We start from the raw sequence: 15,327 nt of genomic DNA on the forward strand, positions 1-15,327 counted from the left end.
GCCAAGCTGCTGGAGAAACAGAATTTTAATACCTCAGGAGACTTTTAAATGAATATTAGTAACATGAGTATCCTTTAAAATCGAATGAAGTGGAGGAGCAGCTATGGGAAATGTTAGGTTGATGGCCACCATGCTAATACACAAATCTAATGGAAGCAGATGATTAGACATTTTGTTCAATGTTCACATTGCATGTGGACCACTGTGTTTGCTGTGAACTTCTAAATCAAGTAGTCTGAATCAACCCTTTAAAATGTTACTTCAATTAAATTTAAAGATTATCTTTAAAAAGAAATTTAAGATTGGCAAAGAGAGAAAGGGAAGAGGAGAAGCATAGTCTTTCTCAGGTCTGAAACTGAAACAGCAAATTTAAAAAAAGACTACTGCTTACATTTATGCCTGCCTGTTTTCTTAAAACAAGTAGGCAAAACAAGCCATGTACAAAAAAATTTTTGATTTTAAAAGACCGACACTTTTTAGTCTTTTTTCAGCCACCAGCTCTAAAAATATTATCCTTTTATTTCTACACTTACTGCTTCAGTGAGTAATTACTTACAAAAATTATGAAGTATATAATTTAAATAAGCAACATATGATTTGGAACCATTGCTAAGTCATCTCAATATGTTTCTTATATCTCTATTTTTCCCGTTTTGATATTCAGAGGAGCAGCATGCTGAGGTGCAATTATCCAGACCACAGATTTGTTGGCTAAATCAATCTGACCACTAAGAGGAGTTAAACCAGCCACAAGATCCATTACAAACAACAGCTCTCACAATCACATGGTCAGATCCCTACTGACCAAGCAAAAGTTTAAAATGTGCTGAGGAGCACATCTCAAACCTTTGCTCCTTGGTCATATGTCTGTCTATTTAGATTCTTACAAGCTATACAAACTGATAGAGAAACCTAAGCATTGAACACACAGTGAATTTTAACATGAAAATATCCATGACAATAAATTGACATGTATTGTTGCTGTTGAAAGCTGCATGAAATCCTGATCCTACTTAAATAGAAGAAATTTTGACAAACAGTTCTACAGAGCTGAATGCATTAACTTACTGTTTAAGAGGACTCTCCCTGCTGGAACTATGATAGTTAAATAGTGTTCCTGTGGAGAAGAAACCACTTGATTTTCTGGGGCAGATGTAGCCTAAAAAAGAGAAAGAGTATTGTTTCACAAACATTTGACTTATCCCATCTTATTTTAGTGGAATAGAGTTTATGACACGAATAAACCTTTGGGACATCATTTATTTACAAAAATAACAACAACGTAATAGCAGCATTTGACATTTCTTTACTTGCACCATTTCATAGTTGCTTCATTATACCACAAATACACTCTACCAACATGGAACAAGTTTGAATAGATGTTTATTAAACTTAAAAGGCCTACTTTACCAGAAATATCATATTTAGAGAAGCAAAAACAATATTTTTGCTCTTGTAGTACTTAGGATCCCCAGTCATATCCAAACCCAGACTGCAGTAGGTGCTGCGTAAAACAAATTAATCACGGCCCCTGTATCAGAGACAAATGCCAGAAAGAAACTACTGATTAACTACTTGAATTGTTCATGTCAAATTACTCCCTTGATGTTTCCAGAGCAGATCATTCATTCCTTTGATTATGAAAATTATGTATTTATGAAGTAGCAATTGTAAGTAGCCCATGATTTACTCATCACTGCAGCAGAATTAATTCTAAATCTTTGCACGAAGGCAGGTTTTACTGAGTAGAACAATTAAAAAAAAAAAGTAAGTTTGGCATTTAGTTAGCAAAGAAAATAAGGACAAAAATAGAAGAATTGTAAAATTATGCTGTAAATAAACACAGATCTGATGAAACAGCAAAATTATCACAATTCTGAGTGTAATATAAATGTATAAACCTTCTACTCAACAGTTTAAAAAAAGACTCTAGTCATTAGATGAAAACCAAATGACTTCTGCTTTAGGAATTGTCTCAGATTTGTTACCCAGCACACCAATATTTTCATCATAAAAGCTACTTAACTGGCAGCCTCATTAAGGCCACCAAGGACTGAGTGAATGGGAAGGCTAAATGGCTCCTCTTCCACCACTGCTAACAGTCCTTCAGGTCAAAAATGAGTCACAGCCTTGTCAATGTGAGAATAGTAATTTCATTACCATGATCAGCATGGAACATACTTTGTATGCCAAAAATCTTAAGTCTTGTGTCAAAACTGGCACTAGATTATCTTAGTATAAAAAAAAGGTAATTAATCAAAAAATAAACGAAGGGGGAAATTTCCCAGGAGAAAAGATAAACAGATAAAACCTCATTTTTACGGTCAGTGTACTTTGGTATTAGGCTCAACAATCGTAAATGCCACAGCAAAATTTTTTTTGCCCTCTTGGATAATAAAAGTTCCTGTTTGCAAAAAACAGATTGTGAAAACTGGAGTTGATAGACACTTTCTCAGCTGTAGTGTTCACTTAACAAATAGTAAAGAACCAGAGTGTGAAAGCAATGTCTGCTCAAACCAGGGGAAGGTAGCTGCCTCTTCATATTGACATACAAGTTTCTTAAGTTTTCCATCGAAGACAGTGCAGAGGAAACTCCCCCCTCACTAATGTGCTCAGGTCCTGCAATGGGGCTTATAACAGATGAAACATTCTTGAATTTGAAATAAAATTCAATACTGAATGCAGACTGTTTTAAAGTTTAAAATAAAATATCCACAATTGAAAGTGTATTTCTCTTACATAAAAAAAAACCTTTTATACAGTGCTTTTAGTTTTCAATATTATTTTAATTACACTTTTCAACATATAAAAATAAATGTAAGGTAGAGATTGAAAATATTTTCCTGTTTACGTATTATCTAGTAAAGTTAAGTTTTAGATTTTCTTCAAGTAATAACACTAGTGTTATCTAACAAATTTCAACTGCCCACACTCCATCCCCTGAGAAGAAAATCAGACCTCTCTGAACTAAGTATCTACCGATTTAGATTTTAGCCATTTACACATCTCAACAATGTGCCACTAAGTCCAATTCTCACTTTTAATATTTTAATAGCAAAGGCAATAATGCATTGATATATCACTGAAAATATCACCAAATGGCAAGTCAGACCTATAATACAACCCAATTTGCAATACTCTTGTTCAAAATTCACATATTTAAAAATTCTTCCAGTTTTACCACTGTAATGCAATTTTCAGACTAACATTTACAAAACTCAAGATGATTTTTGTTTTTTAAATGAATAGCTAGCAAAATTAAAATGAATGAACTCTAATTGTATTTCTTTATAAGCTAAAAGTCATGCAGACACGCTTCAGATCTAAATCAAAGTAGAAGATATACACCATCACTGTAGCATTAACTGCCTGTAAGTGTTACACAAGATGAATTAAAAAACAAACTGAAAACAGTAGTCTGAACAGGTATGCAGTATATAAGTATTTGTATTATTCAGAGTAGCCATTACTTGTTATCTTTTGCTTAGACTAAAAAGAAAAACCTCACAAATCCCTAAATCTAAAATTCTGGAACCATTTCAAAATATCAGAACAAGCTAAGGGTAACACAGAGAGGCTACCACATTACAAATAGACTTGCAGAATTTCAAATTAATTTTAGGTGTTGCCTTAGATGTAACTAGGTTGGAGAACACTAGCAAATGAATGGCAAGCAATGCAAAGCATGATACAGACTGCAGAATTTACCTTCTGAGCAGCAAACACTCAAATTGTCAGCTCATTTTGGGATCCAAGCTGTTTGCAGGCTGCTGCTACTAGCCAGCTGGCTAATTTAGAGCCAGTTCAGATGTATCTATTGGAAATTGCAAATCAAAGAAATTAGTTGGTGATTAACGGGTAGGCAGAACCCCTGTCTCATTGATATCTCAGGCACTTCTCAGATGTTTCTAGTTTACAACTGAAACACAATTGAAACTTTCCTTAGTTCTAATTCTGAAAAAAACAGATTCTTTACCCACCATATCAGTTATCACAATTTGCAAACAAACTTTCATCCCTCATAACACCTGTCCTCAATCAATTTATAAAAGCAATAGCCTCCTCTATTATGAGCTTGGACCATTGTTTTGTCCACCAAAGTTGTCTTCTGTTCCCACCTCCTTCTAAATTGCAAAGAAAAGTCCTATCTGTTGTACAGAAACACAGCTGTAAAACAACTGTAGTCACTAATGGAAGCTTCTGCACACGCACTTTAAATGTTCTGAACAAAATGGCACCATATAGTCACTTTTCTGAGGAATTATGAATCACAAGACTTTCAAATAAAGGCTGATTCAAGTGAAACTACATTTAAATCAATACAGCTATCATGAACTATGCTGTTCTTAAAATTTTCACCCAATTTCATCTGATTTATAAAGCTCAAAAAGAAACAACCTGATACGGCAGCTCAGCAAACAGACTTGTTAGAAAAAGGCAATGGACTTCCAGGGGATGATAGACACATTTACTGGGTGATGCACACAACCCTGGTGGAGCAAGCAGGAATGTCATTACTGTGCTACACTATCCTACCTTCTGCAGAGATAGGCATACTGCTGAACATTCATTCTCTAGTGCTGGTTTTTAGGAAGAAGGACCCAAAAAACACCTTCTAAGATTAGACAGAAATTAACTAACCTCACAGTTCCCCACAGTATTTACAAAGCAAAAACAGAAAATATAGGATTTGTAGGAAAAGAGGGCTTGGTGTGGGTGCGTTGTGGATTTTTTTTTTCCTAACTTTTTCTAAGAGAACCATTAAATCACACACAATACAAAATAATATGCTGCATTTGGAACTACATCTGTGATAAATTAGCTAGAAAGGCTGCCATCCTTAGCTACGAGTTTTCAAAGGCATTTTCTTAGCTAACTATGCAAAATCTTTTACACAATCTGTAACTACTGTATAATAGAGCTATGCAATTTAGGATAACAAAACTCAAAATCAAACTAATACTGACTGAAACATGATATATTGCAAGAATTCTAATAATTTCTCCCAAAGAAGGAGAAAATGAGCTTTTTAAAGATACTATAATACTTTTTTTTTTTACTGGTATCTACATTGCAAATCAAAAAAACCTCTTGAATAAGAGCAGATGATCCACTAAAAATATTCCTTTAATAAGTATGTATCAGCAGAAACTTCCCTCTAAAATACTTAATTTTATTAGTGAAATGGTACCAAAGATAACAAGTATACAAACAATCTCTTTGCTCTATGCTACTTACACATCATAAATAAGACAGCTGTTGTTGCAAGACACAATCCTTCACAGTCTTTCTATAAGCATACAGATTTGTCATTCTTTTATCAGAATAAGCTGTTTACCAGCCAACAGCATGTGGCTTAAACATCACAAAAATGACTGTCTATACTTTACATGGTAAAGCATTTTCTATAGTCTTAAATGTACACAGTGGCAAGAAACATTAAATCCTATCAAAAATGAAGAGTGATTAAGCAGCTTCACAATCAAACTGGGTTTCATCACCTTATGAACTGGGCAATTTTTCATTCCCTGTAATATGTTTACATTTTTATAAGAACTAACTATGTAAAGGGAAAAAAAAAATCAAATTGAAAGCAAGTAGCTAATATGCTATTCAATTTTTTTAAACTGGCAGAAATAACTCTTCCCATGAGGTAAGGCAATTAAGTCATTTGATTGTATTAAGTTGTATTAAAAATAATCTACTTGATTTTAGGTATAAGTAAACTTTAAAGGTATGACTTAAGAAATGTCACAATGATGAAACTAATGAAGTTAGTTCAGAGAGCACAAGCCATGTTTTTACTTGACAAAATATTTGCTTTGTGTCATTCTCTTCTAACATGTTTTCTCCCCAAAGAATGAAAAAAGAATCTCTACCATATAACTCCTGTGTAAATTAGATAATCTTTTTTTCCAAACTACTTCTCCCTCCAAGCTTTGCATACAATTCCTTTTATATTACCCAACAGGTATAAGAGAAAATGATGGAGAGGTTAACAATTAAGGCCATCCAAATGTAGATTAAGTGTTTAAAGGGCTGTCTTTGATGTAGGTGATAAGAGAATGCTTTGTATTCAGCTACTACTTTTGTACAGTGGTGGTCCCAAAAATGCATTTTTGCTTTCATCTATAAACCTCTTCTAAAAAATAAAAGTAAAAATGGAGCTTTAGTATTTTAACAAGTGAATCAAACAACTGCTCTGACATACCACTTGCATTCTTATCTACAGTATGGTGGTGGCAAAATAGCAATAGAGATCCTGTACGATTTAGCTGAAAATGAGTAATAGCACATATACATTTCTAGAAAATACCACATTTTAAGAAGGCACTAAAGCTTCTGCTTGTGCTCCCATATTTTTTTTTAAACAAATGAGAAAATTTATTTTCATAATGGCACCTGTACTATTTGCAGCTGAACAGACACACTGCAGTACGGCTCAAAACGAAGCTCTAAGTTCTGATAATATCATACAGATGTGCTCGCTTTTGGAAGGACAAAAGGAAACAACAAAATCAAACAACCCCAAAATAACCCTCTAAAGCTAACCTATTGTCTATAACATGGCAATGTTCCTTTTAGGAACAGAAAAATAGCATGCATTGTTCAAATACTTTAAAAGAAATACTCATTTTAGGGATATTAGTAAGAAATTATTTTAAATAATAAAACCCCAAAATCTCAAGCAGTCAGCAAATGAAAAACGTACTAGTCAGTGGGCATTTAACATAAGAACTGTAAAACTGTTTATGTTTAAAAACCCTTTTTCTATAGTTGTCATTTACAACAAAAGAAAGTGTGTATATTTATGCACCATTTCCAAGCACATCAAACAGTACACGTTGAAGTTTTTGTGGATTCTTTTTTAACCCACAAGGTAAAACAATACAAAATTCATCAACAAGCAATATTTTAAACAACCTTCAATGCATATCTTCAGCTTTTTTGGATAGTACAGGTTTACATCATTCAGTTTCTACTTATTTGTAACAGCTTGTGGCAAAACTTAACATAAATCATTTTACAAATAAGTACAGCCATCACGGAAATGCACGAATTTTCAGAGATGAATAGTTCTGATGGCATCTGCCTTTTCATGGTATAACTACTGGTCCGTGCTCTGTTGCTTACAGCAAGAGGACAACAAAGCTATCACAAGAATTGGAAGAGCTACTAGTACGTTATCAACATGTCCAAGTTGATTGCTTTGACATTTTCTTCCTCATTCTGGGAAATAAAAAGCTTTGGATTTCACTCCTTAGTTGAGTCAGAGGTCCATTCTTTGCTTTAAACCTCTTCCATTTTAACTGAGAGGTTTTCTTCATTTGGTTGACAGTTCCCATTCTGCTGTAGCTTGACTTCGTCTGTCCTTTGTATCTCTCTGTTGTCTACTTCCTTGTCAGTTTCAGCACTCGGATCCTCCTTAGTGTGATCTTTGTCCTACCAAAGATAAAACCATTTTACCAAGAAATCACAGGAGATAACTGGCAAGCAACTCTTGATATTTTGATTGCCTCAACTTCTATATGCCTATCTCGTGTCAGCAATTTTTTAAAACAGACGTCAGCTTTTTTGTTTGTTTCTAAAAAGCTTGCTTTCTTTCGAAGTGGCTGAAGTTAGGCACTTAGAACAACGAGTCACCCCAGAAATCTTTGCCTCAAAGGGATCTACAATGTCTTTATCATCAATACTGAAATAAAACAGAACAAACAGTATCATGGAACCTATGAGAAATAACTCCAGAAATCAAGACTTCACTATGCTTGCTAAATAAAGCAGGATTAATTTTTTTTCTTTTGTATTTTTGGTCAGATAACCACAAGGTTTTAAGAGAGTTCTTGGGTAAGAGAATTACTGAAGCATCCAGTAGACACAATTACCTGAGTCAGCTGTTTTATAGAAATTGAATAATTATGAGCAGAAACTACTCTTCAAAGACAGGCTGCTTTTCAAATTTTAAGATTAAGCAATTGGAAGATGTTTCTTTTCTTAATCACATCAACTTCTACTTTGTAAGGGGAAGTTCCATGCTTCTCTTCCCCAAATCTACCCTTTCAGCTTTACTTCCTGCACAGTCCTACATGCAGTCCAGGACCAAAACAGCCAGGGAGAGGCTGAACTGCAGAATGAAAATTTATAAGAATAATTTTTTAAGCTTGACAGCCAAGCTATCCCTGAATTCTGCTGCTTAGCTACACAATCTGCTTCCTGTCTGCTCTTTCAGATAGGCAGCTAGCCAACTCCTAACATACGGCATAGAACAGAAAAAGACAGACAGAAACCAAAACAAAGTGTTTCTGTAACCTATTCACACAAGTTCCTATAGGCCCAGTAAGGTTCAAACAGGGAATGTAATCGAATGGGCCTACTAACATCATTTGGAGAATGATTCATGTCTCCTGATAGCAAGAGCTAAAACCAAGTGTCTCAACTGGACATAATTTGGTAGAGAAAAGAAAGAAAGGAAAAAAAAAGGGGGGGGGGAAGGGAAGAAAAAGGAAAAAAGAGGAGAGGGAGGAGGAAAAAAAAGGAAAAAAAAGGGGAGGAAGGAAAAGGAAAAAAAGGAAGGAATTCCAATAATCACTCTACTTATAACACTCCACTTTGCATATCACTTGATCACAGAGCTTACCTTCAAAGTAGTGGTGCTTTTGTCAGATTTTTCCTTTCCCTCCTTCTCTTTGCTACTTTTCTTCTTGGAGGTGGAGCGTTCTCCTTCTCTTCTTTCATGATTTGTATCCCTTTCTCTTTTTTTTTCCTTCTTGTTCCTGCTTAAAAAAATTTTTACTCAAATCAGAAGTTTGATTTAAAACAACAAATTACTACCAATGCATATTTCAAGTGCACTATACGGTAAGTTGCACAGTGCAGAAATTTTCAGCAAAGTTTCAGCGACCTTCAAGCCATTTAGTTGCAAATTATTCTCTCATCAGTGGGTCTTTTCAAAACAAACAAATAAACAAACAAACATAAGAAAGAAAGTTTTTTTTTTTTAACTGAGTAAAGCTAAAGAACGCAAGTGTTCAAAATGCATGGTGTTTGCAAAGAAAAAAGCAAACTAAACTGCATCTGATGAAGGGCTTGTATGGATTCGAAGCAAAGCAATTTGCATCACTGACAGATTTTAAATGTTCTAGTTTAAAGCATTCCAAAGCTCAAATCCATGAAGCTTTTTTTAAAAAAACTTAATCATACTAACCAGCTGCAATCATCTAAGACAACTACTGCAAATGCAGTAAACCAATGAAAATATTTCCCGAACTGTTTTCAATACAGTATCTGCATCCACCTTTTCTTGTTATTGAAAAACACTAAATTTTTCCTTAGAAAAGTGAATGACGATTATTAAGCAGCTGCTGGCATAACAAAAACATCCAGGAGAAACACGAACTGAATCAGTTCATTCAACAATGCTAATATTACAACTTTTTCCACCTTTACTACCCAGTAACTTTTATGTTTACATCAAACCTACCTTCTTGGAGACGGAGTTCGTGAAGACTTTCTTTTTGTTGTTTTGGATGTTTTAGGAGACTTGGAGGGACTTCTGCTCTTCCTTTTACGCCTTTCTCTGCAGGACCAAGAAACTCAAGATCAACAATTAGGAAAACAATAAACTCAAACTGCATAAAAACCAGAAAGCTCTTAAAATTATTTGACATGACAACTGACTAAACAAATATTCCTGGAGATTAACATCATGTATCACCAACAATATAGGATTTGTACAAAGCAAGACACGAGAGGCTTTGTGTATGTTTCAGTTTGGTGGGAAAGGAGAGAAGGGAAGTGGAAAGTTAAGGAGAAAAGTTGCCCCCTTTTCAGATTTGAGTTTTATATTTATCCTCACATGCTTGTATTTATATCTGGTATCAATGGAAACACACTGGAATCAGTAACATTATATTAAATAACAGTTTCTTCAATCAGGAAAAGAATCCAATTGAATGAGGAACCACACTAAGACAAAGGCATAACTTGAACAAAACAAACTTCAAAGTTTAACATTAGAAGTTTAAGATCACTGCAGTCCCAGTTCAGCATGACTTAAACTTAACTCCTGAATACATGAACCAGTGTGCTTGTTGGATTAGAACCAAACAGCACAAAATGAGGCTCAGGCTGTTGTCAAAAAATCAATATGGATAAGTTAATATTTATTATTTTCCTAACTGTCCAGCTCAACAAGCATATTTATTATTCTACAACACACTCAAGTCCAAAAAAGGCAAATCAGAACCCTCAATATTTAATTAAACAGCTATTTTATATAGGTAAATAGAATTTGCTGAAGTTGCTATTCTGGAGCCTGAACATTAAATAACTGGTTGCAAACATACTGAAGCATGTGTTAAAGAAAGCAAAAATGGATCAAGTAAAGCTTCACTCAGTGTAAATGCAGACCCTATATATGTAAAAATAAGATGACCTTTCCTACTACCTCTTTATAGAACAGGAAAAGTAGACGGGAAGAAACATCAAAGAAAAATAGGGAAGTTAAAACCTAAACTTCAAGATACGGCACAAAAGCTACAATTGCGCATTCCAGCTTTTGCAATTCACAAAACTTTTGGCTGACGCTAACACAGAGAAAGGGCACAAGAACCAGCTACTTATTGTCCTCAAGGACTACAGTATGCAGTTATGTGAAAGGCAATCATCAGGAGCCCAACAAGAAACTATATGCCATCAGGTATCATACAGAACTCTTTGCAACAGATTTTGTCTTATAGGGAAATCTGCAGAACAGAAAAAATACAAACTGAATTAATAAGTAAGACTAATATTGACGCATGAAAACTAGGATGTGTGTATGTCACAGTGCCTCACTGTACCAATAGGTCAAAAAAAAAAAAAAAGCAAGCATGCCAAAAATTCTGAATAACAAACCTGCTGGAGCTACGAGATCTTCTTGAAGAGCTATAGCTTCTTGGAGGTGTTTTGGATCTCTTCTCTTTCTTCTTTTTATCATCTCTTTCTTTTTCTCTTTCTCGCTCCTTCTCCCCATCTTTTTCCTTTTCCTTGTCTCTGTCCTTCTCTTTGTCCCCTCCTTTGTCCTTATCTCCCTCCTTGTCCTTCACCTTCTCTCTGTCCTTCTCCCCCTCTTTCTCAGCATCTCCTTCTTTTTCTTTGTTCTGGTCTACCTCTTCCCTATCTTTTTCCTTGTCCCTATCTTTGTCCTTTTCCCTTTCCTTGTCCCTGTCCCTATCTTTGTCCTTCTCCTTTTCCCTGTCTCTCTCCCTATCCTTCTCTCTGACCCTGTCTCGATCTTTGTTTCTCTCTTTGTCTTTATCCCTGTCCTTCTCCTTGTCCTTATCCCTGTTTCTCTCTTTATCTCGCTCTCTTTCTTTATCTCTGTCACGGTCTCTCTCCTTCTCCTTGTCTCGGTCTCTCTCTTTCTCCTTTTCTTTGGTCTTTTCTTTTTCCTTGACCTTTTCTTTGTCCCTTTTCTTGTCCCTGTGAAAAGCCAAATAAAAATCCATCTTTGAATTTTCTAACAAAAATTAGAACTTACTTCTATAACATACACTAACTTCTCAACAGAAAATATGGCTCTCAAATTAAAAAAATAATAATTATGCAATATATAAATCTTCCATTCCTGTTTGCCATGAGGGAGAGGCTCAATAGCTAAGAAAAATTTGAAAAACAAATTAGGGAAGGGGGGACAAAAACAAAATAAACCATGATCATCTGAGTGATGTCATTACACTTTGAGAGAATGTGTTTCGTCATTTTGCAGTTAAGTTACTATACATCCACAGATTTTCTACATTTTGTCAGGAATGAGACAAACTCTGCAATTTGTAAATTTATACTTTCCTAACAGGAAGTGTGCCCATGTAAAATAGACTGCAGAATAATGACTCCCACATGAAAAATGACAGCTGACCGAACAGGTCTTAATTCAACAGTGTTCACTCACATAAGTATGCTGGAACTGCTTGAGAGTCCAACATTAATGTATACACAGAAACAAAAAACAGGAATAAAATTCTACCTAACAAATTATCTCAAAAGGCAGACTATATGGTCAAAATTCAATTGAGACGATCCATCGATCTGTAATGTTACTAGGAATTTGCAAACTATCAAAAGATTTAAAAAAAAAAAAAAAAAACACTGTTCATAAAAAGAATTATATCATTTCTTAGGAATGGAAACTCACCGAGAACGACTTCTTGATTTCCGCCTTTCTCTAGATCTAGACCGTTTTTTCAGGGGACTTCTGGATCTCCGTCTGTCCTTGTGTCTTGAGAGTGATCTATTGCCAGATCTACTTCTACATAAACAACATCAGAAGAAAAATACTTGAATATTGAAACTTCATAAAAATTAGGTCAACTGAGGGGAAAAAAAATACATAAATATTGCCTCAAAGGAAATTAAATACACAGTTTTCAGCTCAGTACTGTACTGCCTACCAACTTTTACACAAATGTCTATACTTGAAGTTTTACCAGGTGCACACTCTCTCCTTCAAGACTACACCACTTAAATAAAACTTATTTTTATCACAAAAGCATAGCATAGAATACTAAAAAAATTATATAACCTTCATGAATATTCTAGAAAATGTAAATTAAAATTATATTAGGATAACCCTCCTTAATAAATTACACTGCATAGAATCTACTATAAACAATTTCTAGCAGTTTGTAAAAATAATTAATTACATTTTTTTCTTCTCAAAGCCCAGTCACGTACTGAAGTCTTTGTTTCTGAAGAAAGATGGCTTTACTGGCCTCTTTTTCCTTGGTTCTCCAGCCTTACAATTTAACACAATTTAAAAAAAACCACTATCTGTGGTTTGCCTTTAGTCAAATTATCTTTAACCCGTTCAACTAAATTATCAGAATTCTCAAAAAAGAATGAATGTTTACTACCTGATAAATAAGGAATGCAAATAATGTTGAAATACTCCAGCAGAAATCTATTAAAAGTCTTCTGATAAACATACATAGTATAGACTCAGAGTTGATGAGGAAAACAAATTTTTTTAAAAACCAGTGTATTTTTTCCCCAAATATTCCTGATTTGGGGAGGATCATAACCCCTAGAAAAATAATAAAAAGCTGAATTTGAATACCAAGTTTCAAAAGACACATCATAAGAGACCTTGTTCAAGAGGCCAAGGTACCATTATATTAAACTTACCACAGACAGAAAGGACATGTTTATTACCCAATTAATCCTGAAGGACAGGAAGATACACAAAATACCAGCTCCACCTGTCTTCTGCAGCTCAAGATGCACAGACAGAGTAAGATATACCAAGAGCGAACCATTATTTTTACCTACAGCTTGCTTCACAAAGTGATGCAGAAGTACAAACTATTTACAGAGCAAATTAATTTAGTCAGAATAAGCTCTTGAATAAAAATTTATATAATGGAAATGAAAGGATTTAGGGGGATTATAAACCACTAAAACAGGCAAGTGATAAGGGAAGTTTATTCTTAGGGGTGAAGTTGCCTCAATGAATCAGAGTGGCCCTTTTTCAGTATGTACTCAAAACTGACAGTAGCAATAGTAAATACTTTAAAAGACAAAAACAAACAAAAACCCACCCCAAAACATAATTATCAACACCTGTTTAAAGCATAGGGTTTCTGGAAGTGGAAAAATGCGAATTTATCTTCTAAAACTCAATCTGGTTTGCATCTATACAAAATAATATGAAGATTACTGCAATGTTATGTATTACACAAAACAAAGATTGTTTATCAAATATGTCCTGAATTAGAGAAAGAGCAGAGAAGCATGAAATAAGGAATTGACCAAATCCTTCTTCTAGCATTAAAAAAGTACCCAATGTTTTGCTGTCAACAGATAACATGTACTGAGGGGTCCAAATATTACAAAACTAAAGCCTGCACTTAGTTCATATTTCTTTGGTAATATTACTGATACGGTGTGTCCCTCTGGCCACCTCTTCTGTATGTAAAAGAATTCTAGCTGCCCGGCTAAAAGACAAGGATGTAACAGAGCTGTCACTGCAATACTGACAACACTCACCTTTTTAAAATGTAAATTATCAATCACATACTGAGTTTTTACTGAGTTTCTTTTTTTTGCTATTTGTTGTAGTTAAATATCTTTAGATTGACTATTTAAGTGCTCAGGAGACATTCCTCACATTCAGAGACTACAAACTGTGATTTCATGAAGCATTTGTTAAGATTCACATAGCAAGACTCATTCTTGAGAAAAGAGTAAATGGATAACCTTCAAGGGTGATACAGCCTTTTTTTTCCTCCCATGTTCAAAGCCTGAACTACTCAGAACTTAACAAATTTAACAAAGCAAATAAACTCTGAAGAATCAAGAACTGTCTCCAAAACCATTTTCTTTTAGGTTCTAAAAAAATTAGATTTACATTTACAGTACAGTAAATAGAAACACTGCATTTGTTAACTAGATGTTTAGAAGTTCAGGACATCAGGAATTTCCTACCAGCAAAACCAGCCAACCTATCTGTTCCAGGTGTTAACAGTAAACTAAATGCTCCAACCACAAAAAACAGGTAATTATTTCTTTTTAAAATACAGAAGCCACAAAATGAAATAAGGTTATGCTACATGGCACAAATTGTACCTTCTAGTTTGTTTTAACCAAAAATAATCCTGAATGCATTTAGCATTTTGAGGGAAAGAGTATCTGTTCAGAGACAAAGCTCCTAGTTACTCTGATCTGGTTAGTGTAAGTAATTAGTGTTCTCCACAGTGATGCTGGTCTCATAACCAAATAAGAAATCTCAATAAATGCCACCATGCAAGAGAAATAGCACGATCTCTTCATTCAAAAGAAAAAACATACCTACCTGTGCTTTGAGTGTGATCTTTTCCTTCTAGATCGGGATTTTGAACTAGACCTGGATTCTGAACGAGAATGGGAACGAGATCGACCGCCTTTTCTTTCACTGCTCTTTCCAGACTCTGAGAGGAAAAAACCACTTTGCAGTGTAAGCTCAGAACATTTAAAGATCCCAGTTAACAATCTGGCACAAGTGGAATGTACCACATATAGTGTAAGGGGCCTACTCTCAGCACATCTTCCTTCTTTGCAAATATCCTTCAGAAACATCCAAGAAAGTCATTGCATATACTCGTTGAGTGCAGCCATCCTGCAGCAGTACACATAAACCAGATAATTATAAACAGCTAGCTCTATTAGGAATGGGATTTATGTTGCTGCCACAATGAACAAGATTACAACATGTTCTCCTCTTGGTATATTATTTAATATAAATGCTTTTTATTTTTAATACCCTGAGAAGAATAGAGTAAATTTAGAAGGTGTAATTTTGAAAATGTGCATAAA

At 34.6% G+C, this 15,327-nt stretch overlaps 1 protein-coding gene across 3 annotated transcripts in view; it reads right to left on the reverse strand.

The window, feature by feature from the left end:
- Nucleotides 1-5,157: 5,157 nt before the first annotated feature.
- The window catches only part of SREK1 (splicing regulatory glutamic acid and lysine rich protein 1), a 31,624-nt gene continuing 21,454 nt past the window's right edge, over nt 5,158-15,327 (reverse strand). For 2 of the 3 annotated variants that reach the window (XM_067316040.1, XM_067316042.1), the window contains exons 7-12: nt 14,828-14,942; nt 12,173-12,286; nt 10,894-11,460; nt 9,479-9,574; nt 8,636-8,774; nt 5,158-7,443 (exon numbers count right to left, since the gene is read on the reverse strand). In XM_067316040.1, coding sequence (XP_067172141.1) covers nt 7,291-7,443; nt 8,636-8,774; nt 9,479-9,574; nt 10,894-11,460; nt 12,173-12,286; nt 14,828-14,942 — 1,184 coding nt within the window. In that variant the 3' untranslated portion in view covers nt 5,158-7,290. The remainder of the gene's footprint in view (nt 7,444-8,635; nt 8,775-9,478; nt 9,575-10,893; nt 11,461-12,172; nt 12,287-14,827; nt 14,943-15,327) is intronic. The other variant, XM_067316041.1, reaches the window with a different exon arrangement.

This window comes from Apteryx mantelli, chromosome Z, assembly GCF_036417845.1.
Source record: "Apteryx mantelli isolate bAptMan1 chromosome Z, bAptMan1.hap1, whole genome shotgun sequence".
NCBI classification, from domain to species: Eukaryota; Metazoa; Chordata; class Aves; order Apterygiformes; family Apterygidae; genus Apteryx; species Apteryx mantelli.